Source organism: Cucurbita moschata, unplaced genomic scaffold (genome assembly GCF_002738365.1).
Source record: "Cucurbita moschata cultivar Rifu unplaced genomic scaffold, Cmos_1.0 Cmo_Scf00001, whole genome shotgun sequence".
NCBI classification, from domain to species: domain Eukaryota; kingdom Viridiplantae; phylum Streptophyta; class Magnoliopsida; order Cucurbitales; family Cucurbitaceae; genus Cucurbita; species Cucurbita moschata.
Genome location: NW_019268517.1, coordinates 10,822,971 through 10,844,112, shown reverse-complemented (window position 1 = coordinate 10,844,112; position 21,142 = coordinate 10,822,971). Strand labels below are relative to the sequence as shown.

The 21,142-nt window shown below is 36.8% G+C and overlaps 3 protein-coding genes across 4 annotated transcripts; all 3 read left to right on the top strand.

Moving 5' to 3' along the window:
* Window positions 1-252: 252 nt before the first annotated feature.
* On the top strand, window positions 253-4,160 carry LOC111448741. 2 transcript variants are annotated; one of them, XM_023088473.1, is made up of 5 exons: window positions 253-677; window positions 753-949; window positions 1,121-1,225; window positions 1,332-3,112; window positions 3,823-4,160. In XM_023088473.1, exons 1-5 carry the CDS (start codon window positions 575-577, stop codon window positions 3,830-3,832), a joined length of 2,196 nt encoding a protein of 731 aa, XP_022944241.1. In that variant the 5' UTR covers window positions 253-574; the 3' UTR covers window positions 3,833-4,160. The 2 variants fall into 2 exon arrangements, with proteins under 2 accessions (XP_022944241.1, XP_022944233.1); XM_023088465.1 differs by lacking the exon at window positions 3,823-4,160 and having other exon boundaries at window positions 1,332-3,242.
* A 139-nt stretch (window positions 4,161-4,299) lies between these two features.
* On the top strand, window positions 4,300-6,102 carry LOC111448756 (dehydration-responsive element-binding protein 2F). The gene is made up of 2 exons (XM_023088484.1): window positions 4,300-5,187; window positions 5,269-6,102. The coding sequence occupies exons 1-2, from the start codon at window positions 4,717-4,719 to the stop codon at window positions 5,740-5,742; spliced, it is 945 nt and encodes a 314-aa protein (XP_022944252.1). The 5' UTR covers window positions 4,300-4,716; the 3' UTR covers window positions 5,743-6,102.
* Window positions 6,103-6,471: 369 nt separating this feature from the next.
* LOC111444963 (DNA-directed RNA polymerase I subunit 1) lies at window positions 6,472-21,021 on the top strand. The gene is made up of 22 exons (XM_023083123.1): window positions 6,472-6,622; window positions 6,709-6,955; window positions 7,247-7,416; window positions 7,910-8,069; window positions 8,179-8,448; window positions 8,576-8,830; window positions 8,920-9,090; window positions 9,721-9,883; window positions 10,364-10,554; window positions 10,864-11,130; window positions 12,492-12,580; window positions 12,678-12,825; window positions 12,930-13,148; window positions 13,517-13,945; window positions 14,061-14,205; window positions 15,009-15,220; window positions 16,182-16,384; window positions 17,192-17,390; window positions 17,492-17,751; window positions 18,084-18,224; window positions 18,612-19,392; window positions 20,159-21,021. The coding sequence occupies exons 2-22, from the start codon at window positions 6,938-6,940 to the stop codon at window positions 20,753-20,755; spliced, it is 5,088 nt and encodes a 1,695-aa protein (XP_022938891.1). The 5' UTR covers window positions 6,472-6,622; window positions 6,709-6,937; the 3' UTR covers window positions 20,756-21,021.
* The last annotated feature ends 121 nt before the right edge of the window (window positions 21,022-21,142 follow it).

Sequence of the window (21,142 nt, the reverse complement as noted above, 5' to 3'; positions counted from 1 at the left end):
ATGTACTTGAACTTATTGAACGTTTTTTTTATAAATCTATAGACTAATTATAAATAATATATGAAATTTAGGATTTTATTAGACATAAAAACGTTTCAAATCAATCCATTTTTATAGGTTAGAAATTAATTAAGACATTAAATATATTAAAAGTTTTAAAATCTATATGTAAATATATAATTCAGCTCAAATAAAATTAAGAAGTTAAAAGGGCATTTATTTTTATTCTTTTAGAAAAGTAAAAATCATGGTAAAAATACCCCTTTTGGGTTTTAGCGAAACAAAGACTATTGTTTTAACTCCATTCTTCTTCGAGATCTTTTCGATGTTCTTCGCCGATTCCATCCTTCTTCGGAATCCTCGTATCTTCTTCCAATTCCCTCTACATCGAGCTATTGAATGATCGTTGTAAATCTTTCCTTTTTGATTCTTCGACGGTTCGTTGTAATGGCAGAAAACCCTAAATGATCGTGTTTATTGCTTGTTGATTCTCTTCCGTGTGACACGAGCTTTGGATTCTGCATTAAATTGTGCTGATTTAGTTGAATTCGGGCGTTTTGTGCCTTGATTCCCGATGGAGAACGAACATGAATCTGCTTCAAGTTCAGCTCTTGCCTGGCGTTGGACCGTCGAAGCCCTTGCAAGTTTCAAGGAAGTGAAACACTCTCTATTACGTGGTACTCACTGTCAATTCTTTAGATCCTTTAGAGTCAAATTATTATTGTATAACTCAGCGTTCTATCTTTTTACAGATGTAATTGATGAGGGTAAAGAATTACCTGAGGTTACAAGAAAGAACGCTGGGGAAATGATTGCTTTGAGATGCTTGGAGGGTTTGTTTGGCCCTTTAAATTACAGTGGAGAAAATGGCCCTCCTGCTGAACAATCAAAAGTTATGTTCGATTCATCTGAGTGCTGTGAAGATGTTCTTAAACGCGTATGTAAGGAGGTAATACTTCTTCAAAATTTTGTTGTAGATTTCTGATTTCCTAGCCCTATGGTGCATTGTGTTTAGGAAGCGAACTGAGCCTGATTATCTCCATATCAGATAGATACATCCTGGCTTTCAAGAAATGGGTATGCATTGACATAGAATTTTGTTTTTTGCTGTTGTTATTAGACTTCAAAATCTGCCTTAAGAGTGGCTGAACCAGATATGTCAAAATGGGATGTTAGTCCCTTTATTGCACAAAAAAGAGCATCCATGAGGTGTACATTGCTTCAGGTGAAAACAATTCATGACTTGTCTCTACTCTCTACTTTATTTGCTCCCATCCTTTTTCGAATGTATGGCCATTTGTGAAGTTGTTGTTTTGTTTCTGTTTGTACAGCTGCAAGATTCAATTCTTGATGGTACACATCCATATGCTGATTTCTTAATGCAGAAGAGTGGGTTGATGCCCGTAAAAAAGCAGGATAGGATTTTTCTGAATAACGGTGATCTTAACAAGCGCTGCAGGAGACTAGATACTAGCTCTTCTGATCCTCAAGCTCAAAAAGAAAAAAGCAGAGGAAGCCCTGTACTGCTTGAGGAAGAAAGAAGAAGACTGTCTGTGGCAGACCCATCTACTTCTAGTTTGTTACCATCTAAAAGGAGTATTGTTGATTTAACATCTGAAGATGAGGCAAGACAGTTACTTGGTTGTAATGATGGTTACGTGAATGCTAAGAGGCGTAAGGTGCTTGATGCACATACTTCGCATTCAGGACATGAAGTGGCTTCTTCACATGGAGCTGAGGTGTTTGAAGCTTCACCTGAAATAGTTGTGCCACAAGAGAGAGATGATATTGATCATCAGATGACTTCCGTGGAAGACAAAGTTGTAGAGGAGGAGTATTTTGGGTCAAAGAAGTCAGGACAGTATACTGCTACTGATGAATTGCATCAGGTTGAATCAAGTACTCCTTGTTATACTAAGTTGCGACCTTCACTAGATGTTGAGATGGATGAAGTTATTAGTTTGGAGAAATCAAAAGATGGAAATGAACTGCCAGTTGAACAAAAAGCATCTAATAATTCTCCTGTTGAAGGCAACCTGCATGATATCATCACCGGTGATTCCGAGCATGACTTCGGGGTTGATAATCATGTAAATGAAATGAACACTCTTTCTCATTGTGGATTCCTGCCGAAGACCGTTGATACCGATATTGATGTTGGCATGAATCCCGATGAGGAAGAGAAAGATATGTTAAGTGATAGTGATGGATACCATAATCGAACGATTGCAGCGAAAAAGAAAGAATTTATTAGTTCTCAATGTATGGCAGATCGTGATTCTTTTCTATTAGCTGAGGGGAGCGTTTGTGTGAAATGTAATGAAGGTGGTCAGTTATTGTCCTGTAATGGTAGTGGTTGTCCTTTGGTGGTTCATGATAAGTGCTTGGATTCCTCAGCTAGGATGCATGGTGAAGGCGGTTTTAGTTGTCCATTCTGCTTATGCTCACTTGCTATATCAGAATACCTTGAAGCTAAGAAGAATGCTGCATTGGCAAAGAAAAATATTGCTACCTTTTTTCGTACTTGTTTGGGACATCACTCGATAGTTATTCAAGAGGCATTGCAACAAAAAGATCTTGATCCTTCACGAAATGCTAGAGTTGAGGATGCTGCTAAAATTAGTGAACAACACTTGGAAAATCAAGACAATCAAGTAACTCTAGATGGAGAACATGTAAAGGAAGCTGTTAACCATCAATCCGCGACAGTTACAGATATTGAGGGAAGAATAGAGCTGTCAAAGCCATTGCATATTCCTAATTCCAATCACCGAGAAAACGAGGCAAGTTCTTCGAGAGTTGCACCTGATGTTTTATCTGGAGAGAAAGACGGCGATGAATTGGTGAACCAAGAGTGTCTAGGAGATGTTGCAGAACTGAAAGATGGTCTAGAAGCCACAGAGCAACATGACATTTATGATACTCTCCACGAAGATCAAGGGCCAGTTGAAGCAGCGGCTATGCAAGAAGGTTTACAGTATCATACTGATGACAAGGAAGAGGAACCTTCTTATGCTATAAATATAGGAGGAGAAAAATATTCTGATGATGATGACAATGATCAGTCTATCATTTCTAGATATTCCATAAGGTTTCGACGGAAATATCATCAGTTAGTTTCTTCATACTTCTGTGGTAGTTAGTTTCTATTTGCTATTACCCTCCATTCCTGTTTTGGTTTAGGCTAACTGTGAATTCTTCAAGTAGGGAATAATGGTGATTTTTTCGATATGGTCTTAACGAATCACTCTTTCAAGAACACAAACGCCCTATTATGGAAAAATTTCATCATGGCTTTCTTTTCGAATCTGTGAAAAGAAAAAAATCAGAGAATATTTGCAGAAAAGGCACAGACCTACACAAAAGTTATATCTTGGTGTAAACGGTAGATATTGGAAAGGTCTTTTGTAAACACCACGGATTATTCACCCCTCTCGTAAATTTTGAAATTGTCTCTGGAATACTTGTGTAAGCCTGAATAGTATCCATAATAAATTAGTGGGATAAAAACTCACATGTTCCATCTATGGGGCACCTTGCATCAAAGAAGTGATAGATTTCACAATCATCGATGAACTTTTTGCTCCTTCGTTTGGGCGAGCAAGTTGTTGTATGACTTTGGGGAGAAATTATTTGAGAAGGGTTTCAACGCGGTAAACGGTCTTGTACCATCGTAATTTATGCTAGTTTTTGAACTTAAATAGAGGGTAGGATGTGGTTATAAGTAAGCATATTTTAGATGCACTATGATATTCGTTGTTATATGAGTAATGATTTGAGATTGAAACCATTAATCAGATGTGGATAACACGTGTTTCTTAGGTTTGGATGAGAAGAAGATGACTCCACTGCATCAACAATTCAAGCTCCTTAGGAAGCACGAACATGGGATAAAGATGAAGAGCAGAGACTCGAGAATCATGGCACAAAAACATGTGAAAAAGATCAGCCCGTGAACTGCAAAAATGAACTGAGGTGACTTTCTCTCTTCACTCTTCACTTGTCACTCACTCTTCTTCAACTCACTTAGATCTCTCCAATATAGAATCCTATGAACAACACTACTCTCACACTTCATTTAATTTCCTTTTACCTCCTCATTCTACCGTTCCTCTCTCTTTTTGTTTGTTTCTGTCATCAATTTCACTTCTCTTATCATCTTCTATGTTTCAAATCTTGTCTCTATTCCTTAATTTGTCAGGTTCAATCATGTTTACTTAATGGGTCTTCTTTCAAATTTCACGTACCATAGCGTATTTTTAGTAAAAATGATCTGTTTTATAAGTGATTAATGCATGGTGCCAAATGTAGGAAAGTATTGCAATGTTTACGAGAGTCAAATGGTGTCAAACGTAGTCTTTACCTTAAAATTTGGGTCGTCGCAATTTAACCCAAAAGATGATATGATACCCTTCGGTGCCAATTAACATCCGTTAATCCATACCATTAGGATAAGAAAAGATACAATGTGAACATCAATTATAAAGTTTATAAAAAGTACGTGAGTTTACATAGTTTTTGAAATCACAGAGCACATATAGATACATACACACAACACAACGGTCCAAAAACTATATAATATGGCCATCTCCGAACGTGACAACATTAATACCCCCACTCCCATTTCATTTGATTTCCTCTTCTACATATCCCTCCGCTCCCTTTCACCACCTTCATTCCCACACTCATCTTCTTCACTCACACTCCATAACCAAAATGGATAGCGGCAGCAGAGACAAAAAATCCCATTCTCCACTTCTTAAGCCATGGAAGAAAGGCCCTTCCAGAGGCAAAGGCGGCCCTCTCAACGCCTCCTGCGAGTACCGCGGCGTCCGGCAGCGGACTTGGGGTAAGTGGGTGGCTGAGATCCGCGAGCCCAAGAAGCGCACCAGGCTCTGGCTGGGCTCCTTCGCCACTGCTGAAGAGGCCGCCATGGCTTATGATCAAGCTGCCACTAGACTCTATGGCCCTGATGCTTATCTCAATCTTCCCCACTTGCAGCCAAATTCTAGTGCTGCTAAATCTAATATCTTCAAATGGGTTCCTTCAAAAAACTTCATTTCTATGTTCCCTCATCATCGCCCTGCTGGTTTCATGCTTAATCTCAATGCTCAGCCTAGTGTTCATCTCATTCATCAGAGGCTTCAGCAGCTTCAAACCTCTCGTGGCTTTCTCTCTCCTTCCAAGGTATTGGAATTTCGCTTTGTATATGAAATGCTTGTTTTTATTTAAATTTTAACTTTCATGACCTCTCTTTCTCTATACAAGAAAGTTGAAGACAAGAGAGAAACAGAGGGAGAGAAGGACGATGAAGCACCGGTGGAAGACGAGGTGGTGACGACAACAACGACAACGATGACGACAATAAGAGCTGTGGAAGAGAAACCACAAATTGATCTAAACGAGTTTCTACAACAACTTGGGATTATGAAAGAGGAGAAAGTGATTGAATCATCAGAAGGAGAGGAAGGGAATGGAGGCTGTTGTTTGGGATCAGAATCATCTAATAATAATTTGAAAGATCATTATAGCGATGAACTTGAAGTACTTAGTGACAAAAGCTTTAACTGGGATTCCATAATGGACGTGAATGCCAATATTGAAGATCTTCATCACCACCATCATCATCAAATTGGAAACTTTGAAGTTTATGATTATGTTCATAACTACGAAGATGATCTAAGTTTTCCCAATTCCATTTGGGATTTTCAAGAGGACCATTCCACCGGAATCATACCTTAACCCTGTTTTGTTCCATGAATTAGGTTGGAAGTGCAAGTTTGAGGATTTCTTTTTGTTCTTGAGGGGTCATATATATGTAGTTAAAATAATGATGATGGGAAACAGAGCACATGAGGGAATGAGAAGAGAGTTTTAAACATAATACTCATCCGGTCCATTCGAGTATAGCTGTTTAGTCAACGAATACGTGAAAACGAGTGTTTTGGTAACATATCAGCAATTTGTAATGAGACAGTGACAAGTTGAGATAAGACCTTAACGTGCTTGGTTTGCTCACAGAAAACTAAATCATGTACTATTTTAATAGTACTCTAATTATCACGATATCAGAGTAGGATGATTTAAATAAACGTATATGTCTACAAGCAGCCACGTAATCGAACAATTTTGCAAGTAGTCGAGGTCATAACACGATATTTAGCTTCTATATAAGATCGTGAAATAGTATTATGTTTTTGATATATCAATTGGAATAAAATCTTCACCATTTCCTAAAGAAAATTAGGTTAAATTTGTAATTAAATTTGGAAAAATTAGAAGAGTTTATAAATATTTGATCTTCAATCCTAAACTAAAACGAATTTGGTAAAGAAAATAAAAATTAAAAAAACCTAATTGGTTGAGATATAATCTTATCAATTTTAATAAATATATTAAAAGGAAAAACAAATTTAGAAATAAGGTTCCTTTAAGAACTAATATAATTCCATAGCCGTTTGCATTGCGCCGTCCAACTGCGTCTTTCGCGTTCTCGTCTTCTCTTCCCTTTCCCTCTCCTTTTTCTCAGTAACCATCTTCGCGCCCGCCGCCACCGCCATCGATAAGAGACATCCTTCGTTGCAACTCGCCGTCGTCACCACTAAGCCCTCTCCGCCGTCAAGTACGTCTTTTATCATTCGATCTTTCCTCTACTCTTCTCTTCAACTATTGACGCTGTCGACGTTTTTTTTCACTCGCCGTTTCCAGGTTGCCATCGTGAAAGGTTCGCTCACGCCGCCGCTATAGCCAGAACCTGCTAAGGAATTGCCCTAAATGGAATCAGTTTAAAAAAAGTTCTTTTTATTTAGTTCACACACTCACACACAGAGTAAAAAATCTCGATCGGTGAATGTGCTTCAAACCTCTGTTGTTTCTCTTCCGTCACTCGCGCACGCCGACTGTTGAAACTGAGTAGTTGGAATAGATTGTCACTGCCATGGCTCAGACCACAGAGGTACTAATGCTCGTTTCTCTCAATATCTGTTTCCTTCTGCTTTTGTGTGTTTCCGAGTGTTCGCTTTCATGTTGTTGTTTGTTGCGAGAGGATGCGAGTGTAGTAAAACACGGAGATGGTTTTGAGCTTATCTTCATTGTATCTAATATTTAATTGTTCTAAGCTTCTACTGCATGAAGTGAAGGCAATTTCTAGTTGTAGACCACTTTTTATGTTGGAAATTTTAGCTTTGGGGTGTGGTAGGATGTTGAAGAGTAGTGTAGTTTTTTTAATGGTGACAATTTGTTGCAGGGTGCGTCCGAGTCAGTAAAGGCGGTCGCCTTCAGCTTCATGACTGAAGATGAGGTTCGCAAACACAGTGCTGTGAAAGTTACTGCACCCATATTGTTAGATGCTATGGGCAGGCCCGTAGCTGGCGGACTTTATGATCCAGCCATGGGTTCTTTAGATGAGACAACACTGTGAGTACCTTGGATTCTTGTTTACTTTTCTTTCAGAAGTTGAATATTTGTCTCGTGCCATCCAATATTTCTTGTTTGTGCTTGTTGATGAACGTTTACGTAGTTGGCTCCAGCTATGAGTTTATTCTGTGAATCTTCCTGTTCGTAGGTTATAGGCTCAGAAAATATTGTCTTAATTGTTTTGCTTCAGCCTTCACGTTATGTTCATCACCTATTGTCTCTCTTGTCATGGGTAAATTTGGCTTGAAATAGAATGGTCGAAAGAGGAGATTTTGGGGAAGTTTTGAAATTTGGCAGATTTGGAGTATTTAACCTTCTTATTAGCCTCTGGATACTACTGGAGTTTTTGCTATATCTTCCCTTTTAAATTCATTGCAATCGGAGAGCTATTTGGTGACATCTTTTTACTCTACAGTTTTGAACTTGTCTTGTAATCCAAGTTATATTTACTTGTTCTTAATGTTTTATTTGGTTGGTATTTTGGTTTATGTAGTTGCAAATCTTGCGGACAAAGGCCTTTCTACTGCCCCGGTCATTGTGGTCACATTGACCTTGTTTCTCCAGTGTATAATCCCTTGCTATTTATTATTCTCCATAATCTTCTACAACGCACTTGTTTCTCGTGCCACCATTTTCGGGCTGGCGGATCCCAGGTAAACTTACTATAATCGAAGGATGTGTTTAGGTAGAATTCTTTAGTTTCATACACTCTTCCGTCTTCTATACATAAATAATACCTGCCAATTTAATTCTTGACTTTAGGTTGAAAAATGTGCATCTCAACTGGAGCTTATTTTAAATGGTGATGTTGTTAAGGCGAAAGAGTTGGATTCAGAATTGCTAACTGAGTCTTCAGATTCAAAGCATAGCAATGAAATGCAGAATATGCAACCAAAAAAATGGACCTCTCTTCAATTTTCTGAGGCCATATCTGCTGTGAATAAATTTTTGAAGCCCAAACAGAGAGAGTGCAAAAATTGTGGTGCCAAAAATCCTAAGATTACTAGACCAACTTTTGGTTGGCTTCACATGGTATTTCTTCTTACATGCCCATTGCTAATTCAGATGTGATATTACATTTATAGCTTTACTATCAGGTCATGGGCATATATACAAGTTTCAGGGATTTGATTTTGGTTCTTTTTCATGATGGACGCAGACTGGCTTGCCAGGAGCCCACAAGAGGGCCAATGCTATTAGAGGATGCAAGCCTGCGAGTGTGAGTAGTGGGGCTGAAGGAATATCCTCAATTGAGGAAGAGAATACGGTTCCGCAAACTACTGTTATCAATATGTCGGAAGTAGATGTATTTGATGACACTGCAACCAAGGCCTCTGTAGAAGATTCTGAGGAAGTTTCTCCTGAAATTTTTGTGCCGAAGAATTTCTCCGCAGGACATTTGTTGCCGTCTGAGGTACTTACTGCCAGTTTATTTTGTAATAGCAGATAATTTTTTCCCTTCTTTTCTTCAAATAATAATAATAATTTGTATTTTTATAATAGGTTAAGCATATTTTGAAGCGTTTGTGGAAAAATGAAGCTATGCTCTGTTCGTTTATTAGTGATATTCAGCATCAGGGATATGGAAATAAAGCAGGCCACTCCATGTTTTTCTTAGAGGCTGTTCTAGTCCCTCCAATTAAGTTCCGCCCCCCTGCAAAAGGAGGCGATTCTGTAAGTATCTTCTCCCTCCCTCCCTCCCTCTCTCTCTCTCTCTCGTTTTCTCTTTATGACTAAAGACCAAGGGTTTTGATGAATGATGGTCACATGCTTGCTCATCCCTTTTCTGTTTGTAACCACTTAAATTGATGCATGGAAATGAATTAAATTCTTTTAGGAACCACTTAAGTTGATGCATGGAAATGAATTAAACGTTGTAGATGGAAACTAAAAATCAAAGCTGTTGTGTGAGATGAGTTTCTTGTTAACTGCTGTGACGCTTTTTTTTGGCCTCCCCTCTACGTATAATTTTTTGATAAAGGACCAAACTTTCGTTGAGAAAAAAATAAAAGAATTTGACAATTATATTTTAAAAGAATAATGCATTTGATTGCTAGCTTTTGCATTTCCACCGACTAATAGAGTAAAGAATGTTGTTGAAAACAGTCGTTTATTTAACTGGTTTGGAAATTGGGGTCGTGAGTCCTTGTATGTTCTACTTCTGTAATAGTACTTATCCCTTGCATTTTAAACTGCAACCTTTTTTTTTCCCAACTCGATCTAACTAATCTAGCTATGACTAACAATTCATGTGGTCTTTTGTACATGTTTTCATAAAGAGTCGATGCTTATTTGTGTTCTCAGATAATGGAGCATCCTCAAACTGTGTTACTGAACAAGGTGCTACAGTCCAATATATCATTAGGAAATGCTCATGCTAACAAATCAGAACACTCAAAGATAGTCAGGCTATGGATGGATCTTCAACAATCTATCAATGTTTTGTTTGATAGCAAAACTGCATCTGGTAAGCATGTTTATTCAATGTCAAAGTTTCTAAATGGCCTTCAATTTATGTGCAATGCGGAAGTAGGGGACTCAATTTTCTTTCAATTCGTCTTGCTGGCTTGTTTCTATTGATTTTCTTAATTACCTTTTTCTTTTGTTTTTTTTTTAAATTTCCAATGAGGGAGTCTTCTTACACCTTTTTTAGGGCTTTGTTACTGTGAGATATCTAAACAAAAACCACCTTTGTAGAATAATTAATGCACAAGTCATCTGGTATTTGTGCCACTAATTGATAAGTTCTGCCTTACCATGGTCTCAAAATTATTTTGTTGTTCAAATTGCATTTTGCCTCTAATTTCCATTGTCTAGTTTAGTCTTATTAATTGTGACCTTGTAGTAGCATGTTTGCTATTTTTTATAGTCTAGTACTGCCATGAATGTTATACACAAATCATGGAACTGCCTATTGAATGGTGGGGCCATGCTTTCTTGACGGCAGGTCCAGGTCAAAAAGATGTTTCTGTGGGAATATGTCAGTTATTGGAGAAGAAGGAAGGCATGTTTCGTCAGAAGATGATGGGAAAGAGGGTTAACTTTGCGTGCCGATCTGTCATTTCACCAGATCCCTACTTAGCAGTTAATGAGATTGGAATTCCCCCTTATTTTGCATTGAGATTGACCTATCCGGAGGTATTCTAATCTAAACAAGTATTCTACTTGTAGTAATATTGATTGTCTTCTTTATTTGTATATGGTATGTACTGGTTTTTGTTTTAAGCCACAACGTGTTGATTAGACTAACTAGTGTTAATTGGTTATTTATTGAAACAATATTTTAATCTTATTTTTCTTTTCTGTGAGTAGTCTTCATCATTTTTTTATTTTGTTGTACTTGTTCTTTTAGGTTTTCGTTTCTTATTGAATACAGTAGGAAAAAGTGGCTTTTATCCCTGACCTGATTGTGTTTTATTTGTTCCTTTTTGTTGTTACTTTTTCCAGAGAGTGACTGCTTGGAATGTTCAAAAGTTACGAAATGCTATAATTAATGGTCCTGAAACCCATCCAGGAGCCACACATTACATTGATAAGTTGGCTACAGTTAAGTTGAACTTGAAGCCAAGTCGGAAATCACGCATTTCTATCTCAAGGAAATTACCTTCCTCTCGTGGAGTGGTTGTCGATCAAGGAAGTGATGATTATGAATTTGAAGGGAAAATTGTGAATCGCCATTTGGAAGATGGAGATATTGTTCTTGTGAATCGACAGGTAGACTTCGGTTTTATTTGACATAATTCTTTTACATCTGTACTACTTTATCTATAAGACTTGAACTTAAATTTCTGCCTTTTTTTGTCATTATTGTTGTAGTTGCTTCCCAAGTGAATGTGATGTAGTGGATTAGTAGGCAACATTGTTATGATATTTAGTTTTAGTTGGTTGCTGATTACTTTGTTAAAATGGGTTTCCAAGTGGGTAGGGATATATTGATTTTACTGGAGGAGGATTATTGAGGGTTTCCTGGGACAAAATCTACACCTCTAACATCTTCATTTGCGGATGACACATTTTTCTTTTACTTGGGTAAGGAAAACTCTTTCTTAATATGAGTGGTTTATTGCCTTGAGATAAACAAAGGTAAGAGATTGACCATCGGTATGAATTATGACCCACTGAAGTCGGGTAATTGGGCTTCTATTGTGGGGGTGTGAAATGAGTTGGGTTCCATTCTCTTACCTTGGGCTCCCTCTAGGCCGTGATCCAAAGTGCATGTCTTTTTGGAATCCCATTTTAGAAAAAAACCCAAAAGTGTCTTTTTCTTTGATAAAGAACTTTCTTTTCTAAGGAATACTTACCCTCATCCAGGTTGTTTTGGGTTGGTTTGCAACTTACTTCCTCCCCTTATCCAGAATCCCAGTTTTAGTTAGCTAGTTCAGAAAAATGTTGCTAAGTTTCATGCTGTCTTGTTTCTTGCAATTTTTTTATTGTTGCGTATTGATATAACTTATATGATGAGCCTGAAAGAAGCTTCCTTAGTGGTTGAGAGATGTAAGGTTGAAGTATGTATTGATTCTTTTTTGTGGAAAGTTGGCTTCGTTGCTATAGTTTGGGTCTTTGGCTGGTAGGGAGTTAAAAAATTTTTAGGGGTTAGGATAGAGCTGGGGAGGAAGTTTAGTCATTACCTAGGTTTAATTCCTTAATCTGGGCGTGGTCTCCTTGTTTTTCCAATCACCTGTTAGGTCCTATTGTTATGGATTGGAGTCCCTTTGTTTGCATTGTTGACGTATCGAAATTCATTGGTAAAAAAAGAAAAAAGAGAAAAGAAATAATACAAGGGCAACAGAAAAACCAAGCTCACAAAAGGGAATCCCACTAAAGAACGAGACTCTAATCAATCAAAATAAGACCAAACGGATAATTATAAAAGGCCTTCAACACTGAGGTTCAAAGGGAAGCCTTGAACCTAACAAGGGACCGAGCATCACATGGACCCCTCTGCGCACTCCCCATCATTGATGATTTACATAAAATAGAGATGGTGTAAACTGGCTTTTAGTTCTAACATTAGGATGTCTATTTATATCCTATTTTTTCATGTGTTTGAGTCTTTGTCTCTTTTTCCCCGACAGCCTACACTTCACAAGCCTAGTATTATGGCTCATGTTGTTCGTGTCTTAAAAGGAGAGAAGACTATTCGAATGCACTATGCAAATTGCAGGTATCATTATTTATAATTTGTATAAACTTGTACAACATTTTGTGTTATTTTCAATAAGAGCACGTGCCACTGAAAATGTATTGTTCCCTAATTACAGCACGTATAATGCTGATTTTGATGGTGATGAAATGAACGTTCATTTTCCTCAAGATGAAATTTCTCGTGCTGAAGCTTACAACATTGTGAATGCAAATAACCAATATGTGAAACCCACCAGTGGTGAACCAATCAGAGCATTAATTCAGGTACCAAGTAAATTTCTAAAACCCTGAGCTTATTTCTTCATATACTCTTTGATGTCATTGATATATATAGGTGATTAACCACCTAATTTGCATATATTCTTCAGGACCACATTATAAGTGCTGTGCTTCTCACGAAGAAGGATACTTTCTTAAAATTTGATGAGTTTAGCCAGCTTCTCTATAGTTCTGGCATTTCAACATCCAGACCATGTGCTTCTTCGGAGAAACCTGGGCAGAAGATTTTCATTTTAGATTTTGAATCCGAGATGCTACCTGTTCTTCCTGCCGTATGGAAACCAGAGCCTCTTTGGACAGGAAAACAGGTTTTGGGATCTTTTCTAGAAAATAAGATATTTGCATATTAATGTTGCAGACACGGAAATATATCTTATCATGCAAAAAGAAAAAAAAACAGAATAAATATTAGGAGTTCGTAGGCATGTGCTATTTTAGTAAAATCAGAGGATTTGTGTTTTGTTGAGATGTTTGCTATGATACTTGAGCTTGAGTAAGTAATGTTAACCCACTCAAGGTTTCTAAAATGAGTTCATATTAGAAAACTATCGTTGTTTGCTTTGCTTTTGTTTGCACTGCTCCTGGATTTGAATAGAAATTTGTTGTTTTGTGAAGAGTTCACAGGCTTCATGGTTAACTTCTGATACCGTAATCGTTTTTTTTTTTTGGTTTACAGGTTGTCACAGCCTTATTGGACCATATCACTAGAGGGGCCCCACCATTTTGTGTAGAAAAAGATGTGAAAATTCCACGTGGTTTTTTTAAGTCCCGACATACGGGAAATAATTCTTCCAAAGTCAAAGTGGCCGATGGTGATAAATCAAAGAGAAAAAGAACTTGGAATGGAATTAAGTTGGGAAAAGGAGAAGTTCCTGATGAAGGGAACTCTAAGAGAGATGATTACTCAAAATTTGATAAATTGAAGGCCGAGCGTTTAGATGACGATAGTTTACTAATATTTAAAAATGAATTGGTGCGTGGTGTCATAGACAAGGCTCAATTTGGTGACTATGGCTTAGTGCATACAGTGCAGGAGCTTTATGGTTCAAATACTGCTGGCGTCTTGCTTTCTGTAATGAGTCGTTTGTTCACTGTTTATCTTCAGGTGATGGTGTACTATTTCAAGTTTACTCTCCTTTTTTATATAAAATATCATAAGCTAGTTCTCATCTTACAAGTTGGCATTGACAATACTTGTACATTCATCTTTCATTTCTTAGATGCATGGGTTCACATGTGGAGTAGATGATCTTTTGTTGATACAATGTATGGACAAGGAGAGAGAGAAGCAACTCCAAATCTGCGAGAATATCGGTGAACAGGTGCATCTTGGATTTCTTAAGGTTAAAGATGGAGAAAAATTAGGTATTTTCCTGTTCACTATTAGTGCTTGATGCATTAAGTGTTTTTTCTAATAGAAAGAAGCATAAAAATTTCATTGATGAATGAAGTGTACAAAAGAGAAGATAAAGCCTCCCAACTCGCATTGGTGGATTGCAATAAATTACTGTAGAACGACTATATTTTTTAAAAGGGTGTGAACATTCACACCAGTAAAGGGCAAATTAAATAAAACCAAATCCATAAACCCATCGAATGATGAATGATTGTTATTGATGATCCACCCATTCCTTTCACACCATGGAGACCAAAAAAAAGGAACAGTTAAGTGCAACCCATAGTGTTTTCTTATCGCTTTTGAAAGGGTTCCCCACAAAAATCTATGATAGAAGATAAAACATTTACAGGCATAATCATGCTTCATGCAAAGCCTTCCAAATTAAGGTTTCAATACTATTGTGCAAAAGAAATTAGGGATTCTCCATTGAAGATGATCTGCTGTATTGATTCTCCAATGACTAAGCTTCCATAAAAATGCCTTAAATTTTCTTTGGATATGGTATTTACTCGCACATACTCCGATTAAAATCTTGACCTACGAGGAAAAACAACTAACGTAGATACATATCCAGAGAATGATTTGAAATGACAAACATAAATGAGCTTATGTGAGGCCTGACAATTGCATCTCAAAACACTTTCCATGATTCAGCCTGCCATGACAAATATTTTTATTATGGCCCTGACTGTTGGTGTGGAGTCTATTTGTTATTACTTCGGACTTTCTCAGTTTGATGGATTTGGGACTTGATATGTTTGATTTGCAGATCCAATGGCACTGCAGTTGAATATTGAAAAAACTATTTCCAATAATGGAGAGCCAGCATTAACATCATTGGATAGAAAAATGACCAGCCAACTTAATGAAAGGACTGGTAACTCTAAGGTCCTCAAAGATTTGTTGTCTGAGGGCTTGCTAAAACCCTCTGTAAACAACTGCATTTCTCTGATGACGACTTCTGGGGCTAAAGGTGGTACGGTAGGTTTCTTTGCAATTCTGAGTATCTAGGTATTTGTTGCCAATACAATGCTTCTTCCACAGTGGTGTTATTTTTCTGTTTTCTTCCTTTTTTTTTCAAACTTTTCTTCCGTTTAAAACTTCTCTCTTTTGCTTTAGGTGTAAGGAAAGAAGTTTTAAAGGGAAGAAAACTTCCATTTTGATCTTGTGGTAGAGCAATATTTTTCTATGTACGGCATTCTTAAGAATATAAGATTTGATATATCTATTAGCTTAAACATTTTGATCTTGTGGTAGATTAATATGCTAACAGAATTAGAGGTCATGTGTTTTATGTATTCAAATCCCTACAATGTTATTCTCTCTTATTGATTTTAATAGCTCAGATGTTTTGTGTTTGTTTGGTTGCCAAGTGGCTACTTTCCAGTAGTTAAGGTAGTAGTTGGTATTGTAGCTGTTGTTTTTTCTTTTTTAAATAAAGAAGAAAAGAAGAGAGAAGAGTTGGTGTAAGTATTAGCTGGTTATTAGAAGCTTATATAAAATTAGAGTTCAAAATGTAGGCTTCATGAGTCATTTTTTCCTGTAGCGAATAATGGTTTAACTTTTTCTCCTTCTTGTTGATTGCTTGTTATCTGATGCAACTATGATGTTATAGTTTCCCTGAACATGATAAAATTGATGATAGTGGTATTCTTTGTACCAAGAAAATGAAATGTGGCTATGAAAGTACAAAGCTAAGAAACCATGAAACAAATGAACACAAAAATATATGCTGATCTCCTGTCGTTGTATTCCATCTTTTTTGACATAATTGACCATCTTTCTTGAACTTGTCTCGACTTGTTGATACAGTGTAAATACATTTTTCTTTTATTTGTTGCATTTACGTGTATGCGGATGGAAATTTGAATCAATGCTCAATCACAATTTTACTCTGTTTTGAGATTTTTCCATATTTTCTAAATTGTCTTGCTTTGAACAGGCAAATTTTCAACAAATATCTTCACATTTAGGCCAGCAGCAGTTAGAAGGCAAACGAGTTCCTAGAATGGTGTCAGGAAAAACATTACCCTGCTTTCCGCCTTGGGATTGGGCATCACGAGCTGGAGGGTTCATTGTTGATCGCTTTCTTACTGGTCTTCGACCTCAAGAATACTACTTCCATTGTATGGCTGGCCGTGAAGGGTAAATTAAACTTCTTCTGACTTAAGTTAATCCTGACGAATATTATGTGTGATTTGGCATAATCAGACGTAGCTATTTGTGTTTTTTCTTCCCAAAAGTTAATTGGTTTATGCATCATATTTCTGCATTGAACCTCGTCCTATCTATTTGAAAATTAAAGTTAAGTTTGGATTCCCTATAATCATTCCAGTTCAAGATTTGATCTTGTTCACTGACCAGAAACTAGAAGAAGTTTAAAAGTTGTCCACAGGTTATGATATTTTAATTTTGCTGTCTAAGAGGTTTCTGAACTTTAATAATCTTTAAGCATCATTGAAGGACAGCAAGGTGAGAAAACCCCTTTATGGAAGCATTCTTGATCTGCATTATAATCTGCTGTTCAAGGATAAATGAGGAGTGATGGAAATTGCAGTACATTCATCATTATTCCTGCGTTCATAATTATACTCCTTAATATATATGTAACTCAGTAGATTATGGTTACAATGAATTATTAAGCCAAAAGTACACCATAACAGGGGAAATTAACGAATAAAAAATACAATTCTGGTCTTGATTAGTGAACTAATGATTTTTAAATAGAATATACCATGCAAATGAAATTGGTTACGTTAGATTCTTAAAACTGCAAATTTGGCCATATCACGTTCAGTTACTTTTATCTGTTCCTCTTTTTTGCCCCCCTTCATGGCTTTTAGATAGATTGTTCTATTGGTTAAGGAGCAACATACAAGAACTTTTTTCATCAGTATTTACTTGACATCTTATTGACATATAAACTATGAGTTTTTTTTCTTCTTCTCATAGGTTGGTTGATACAGCAGTTAAGACATCTCGGAGTGGATATCTACAAAGATGCCTTATTAAAAATCTGGAGTCTCTAAAAGTTGGTTACGATCATACTGTTCGTGATGCGGATGGCTCCATTATTCAATTTCGTTATGGCGAGGATGGTGTAGATGTCCATAAAAATGCCTTTATTATAAAATTTGAAGCACTTGCAGCTGTAAGAACTTGTAACCTTCAAAATCTGGATGCTTAATAGAGTTTTTTATTCATTGTTTATGTGTTTTCTGAATGATTAGATCATACCTATTTTTATTTCAGAACTGCGAAATGATTTACCAAAAAAGTCATCATCAGCCTGACAGCTTTAATCAATACATCAATGAGCTGCCTTCAGTTCTTCAAGAGAAAGCAGAAGTCATATATAATTCCTTCGCGAAGGATAAGGCTCCTGGTCTGGGACAAAAAGATGACTTTATCAGGCTGCTGGAGAATAAGTACCTGTCAAGTCTTGCACAGCCTGGAGAACCAGTTGGTGTACTCGCTGCTCAGTCTATCGGAGAGCCATCAACACAAATGACGTAAGACCCCCCACCCTGTTTCTAACTTTCAGGCTTTAATCATGTTATTTCTCTTCGAATAAGACTTCAGTTTAAGCTTTTCTTAATATATTAGGAATAAGTCATCGTAATTAGTGTTGATACTTGGATAAGAATGAACTTAGATTTCCCTGGCTGTCTTGGTTAGAAAATCAGTTGGCGGATAAGCGAGTATACTTAACAAAAGTTCAGGAAAAAAAAGTCACCTTCTCACTCTTTTTTTAAAAAGAGGAATTATTATCCCGTTAGATTGATTATATAGTGGCTGATTTCACTATCATTCTCTTTTGTTGTTGAAATGAAATGTGTCTTAGGTTGAACACATTTCATCATGCTGGGCGTGGTGAGATGAATGTGACTCTTGGAATTCCCCGCCTTCAAGAGATTTTGATGACTGCTTCACAAGATATTAAGACACCAATTATGACATGCCCGTTGCGAGAGGGCTACTCAATGTAAGTTAAAATTACTGTTTCTTGATTCATTGCTACATGGTTATTTATCTAATCTCGTTATTACCAGTGTATATGTTGTATCCATAGAGTTAATATTCTCAGTCTACATAGTGACTTCGGCCACAATTACATTAGTATTTTTTGTTTCCATTTTAGAAAAAAAGAAAAGAAATAAAGGTAAAGCTTGAAACTTATTGAACCATGGCGGAGAGAAATTTATAGATTGCAATGTATGTGAATTTTGCGGACACAAGTTAACTTGGTGATTTTGTTGGTGAAACTAACCTTACAATTGGTTACTTGACATAAGAGAGTGTACGAAAGTACAAATTATAACATGTTGGTCAATATTATTCTGAACCATAAAAATTGACTGTTATATGACAGGGATGATGCGAAGTGTCTTGCTAATAAGTTGAAGAAGATTACAGTAGCTGACATAATAGAAAGTATGGAAGTAACTGTTGTGCCATTTTCGCAACGGAAGCGAGAGATATGCAGTATTTATAAGCTTGAAATAAGATTTTACCCACTTGAAAGTAATCCACAGCATGCTCATGTATCTTCAGAAGATTTGGAAGAAATTTTGGAATTTGTGTTCGTTAGGGAGTTGGAAGATTCAATCCAAAATGAAATGCTCTTACTATCACGAATTAGTGGTATAAAAAATTTTGTGCCTGACTCACAATCAAAGGGTTTGAGTGAAAGCGATAAAGTAAGTAGCTCACAACGTGAAGAAAACGATGATGATGATGATGTTGGCAATGACTTAGATGTTGCTGAAGATCTTGGTTTTGACATGAAAAAACAAAAACTTCGAACTACTGATGAGATGGATTATGAAGATGATTCGGAAGAGGAACTCAATGTGAAAGAACCGTCAGCAGGATTTGAAAGTGAAGTTGATCAAGGTGATGAGGCTGATATAACCAATGATGATACGATGGAAATTGTTAAAGACGCTACATCTGAGGATCAGACTGAGATAATAGATGTCTCAAAGTCCAATTCGAAAGGGAAAACAACCAAAACATCAAACAAAAAGAAGAAAGCTAAATCAGAATTCTCCAGAAAGGACTATGATAGAGCAATTTTTGTGTCAGCGAAGGGAAATCATTTTGAAGTCCATTTTAAGTTTACCAATGAACCTCATATTTTACTGACGCAGGTACTTTCTCACACTCGTCTATTTTCATCTGGATCTGGTTTTTTTGTTCCTTATGTTAGCACGTGTATTTGTAGGAAGTAATCTGTTTAATCAATTTGATATGTTTCAGTATTTTTGTTGGCTCTTTTCCTTTTGTTAATTTATTCTGTTTGGTTCATAATAGCCAAGTATGTAAGCGTCTAAGGACAAGATGCCAAAATAATCTAGAATATATTAGTTAAATTATCTGAGTGAAGGCCAATTCCCTTGGTGCCTTTGAAAGTTTGCATGTCATTCCCCATTTCTGTTGAACAACTTTTCCTAACCTCTTGCACGCGTTAGTACGAACAATGCCTCTTCAATCTCTTTTGAGGTGGAGCCTTGTGCTGCTTTAGACTCTAGCTTAAAGAAAAACCATGGGTCCTTGGTATCTATCACCGTATTGGAGAGGTGTCTTTGAGAGATATTTGATAAGACGAATCCGAATTCATAGGTTCGAAACTTTTAGCTAGACAATCTCTTATAGGTTTTATTTACACATCGTACCGATATTGCAGTTGTCCTGAGAACATTATACTTCCAAATTCAAACGTGCACGCACTAAAACTATTGACGAGCAATAGCACACATATTCCTGTAGTTACTCTTAGGGTGGATGTAATTCTTCTATGCTCATTCGATAGTTAGAAAATTGTTGGTGTATATCTGTTTCTCATAATACATTGTGATTTTTTTATTTCTCCACTGACATCACTTTATGAACTTCCTTTCTGGCCTGTGAAACCAGATTGCTCAGAGAACGGCCCAGAAGGTGTCTATCCAAAGCTCTGGCAAAATCATCCGCTGTCAACAAATTACTTGCAAGGAAGGTCAGGTAATCTACCACGGGAATGATACTAAGGTAAGAAAGAATATCAAACCAGAAGAAAAGGAAAAAGTTCCTGCATTGCAGACGACTGGAGTCGACTTTAAGACGCTCTGGGAGTTACAAGATGAGCTTGATGCTAGATATATATATTCCAATGACATTCATGCCATGCTACAAACATATGGAGTGGAAGCAGCTAGGGAAACAATAATAAGAGAAATTCGAAACATTTTCAGTTCATATGGGATATCAGTCAATATTAGACATCTAACTCTAATTGCTGATTATATGACTCATTCTGGTGGGTACCGACCAATGAATCGATTAGGAGGCATAGCCGACTCAATATCTCCTTTCAGTCGAATGACTTTTGAGACGGCTGCAAGGTTCATTGTTCAAGCTGCATACCATGGGGAAGTAGACACCTTGGAAACTCCATCTGCTAGAATCTGTCTTGGTTTGCCAGTGAAGATGGGAACCGGTAGTTTTGATTTGATGCAGAAAATCGATGTCTGATGAGTCCCTTTGGCCTCATATCTTGAGTTGAGTTATTTGATCGACTAATTTAATTACCCATCAATTAATTAGTTGTTATTGGAAGAGATTGTCTGCAGTGTGTAGAATTTGGATGCTACAAGATTTTGTATTGTTAGCTTATAGTTGTATTATTTATAGTGTTTACATGTAGAAACGAACATGCAAGGATGTTGAAAAGTCCAAAAAAATGGCACAAAATTTTGTCCCGTTGAGAAATACTTAGATTGTAATTAGTATTTTATCGACGTGATATTCTGAACAGTCCTCTACTAGTTATCAAATTGCTTTAAAACATTTTCAACACGACACGACACCTCGTAGAACTTTCGATACCATTTTTACAACAACAGCCATTAACTCAGCACT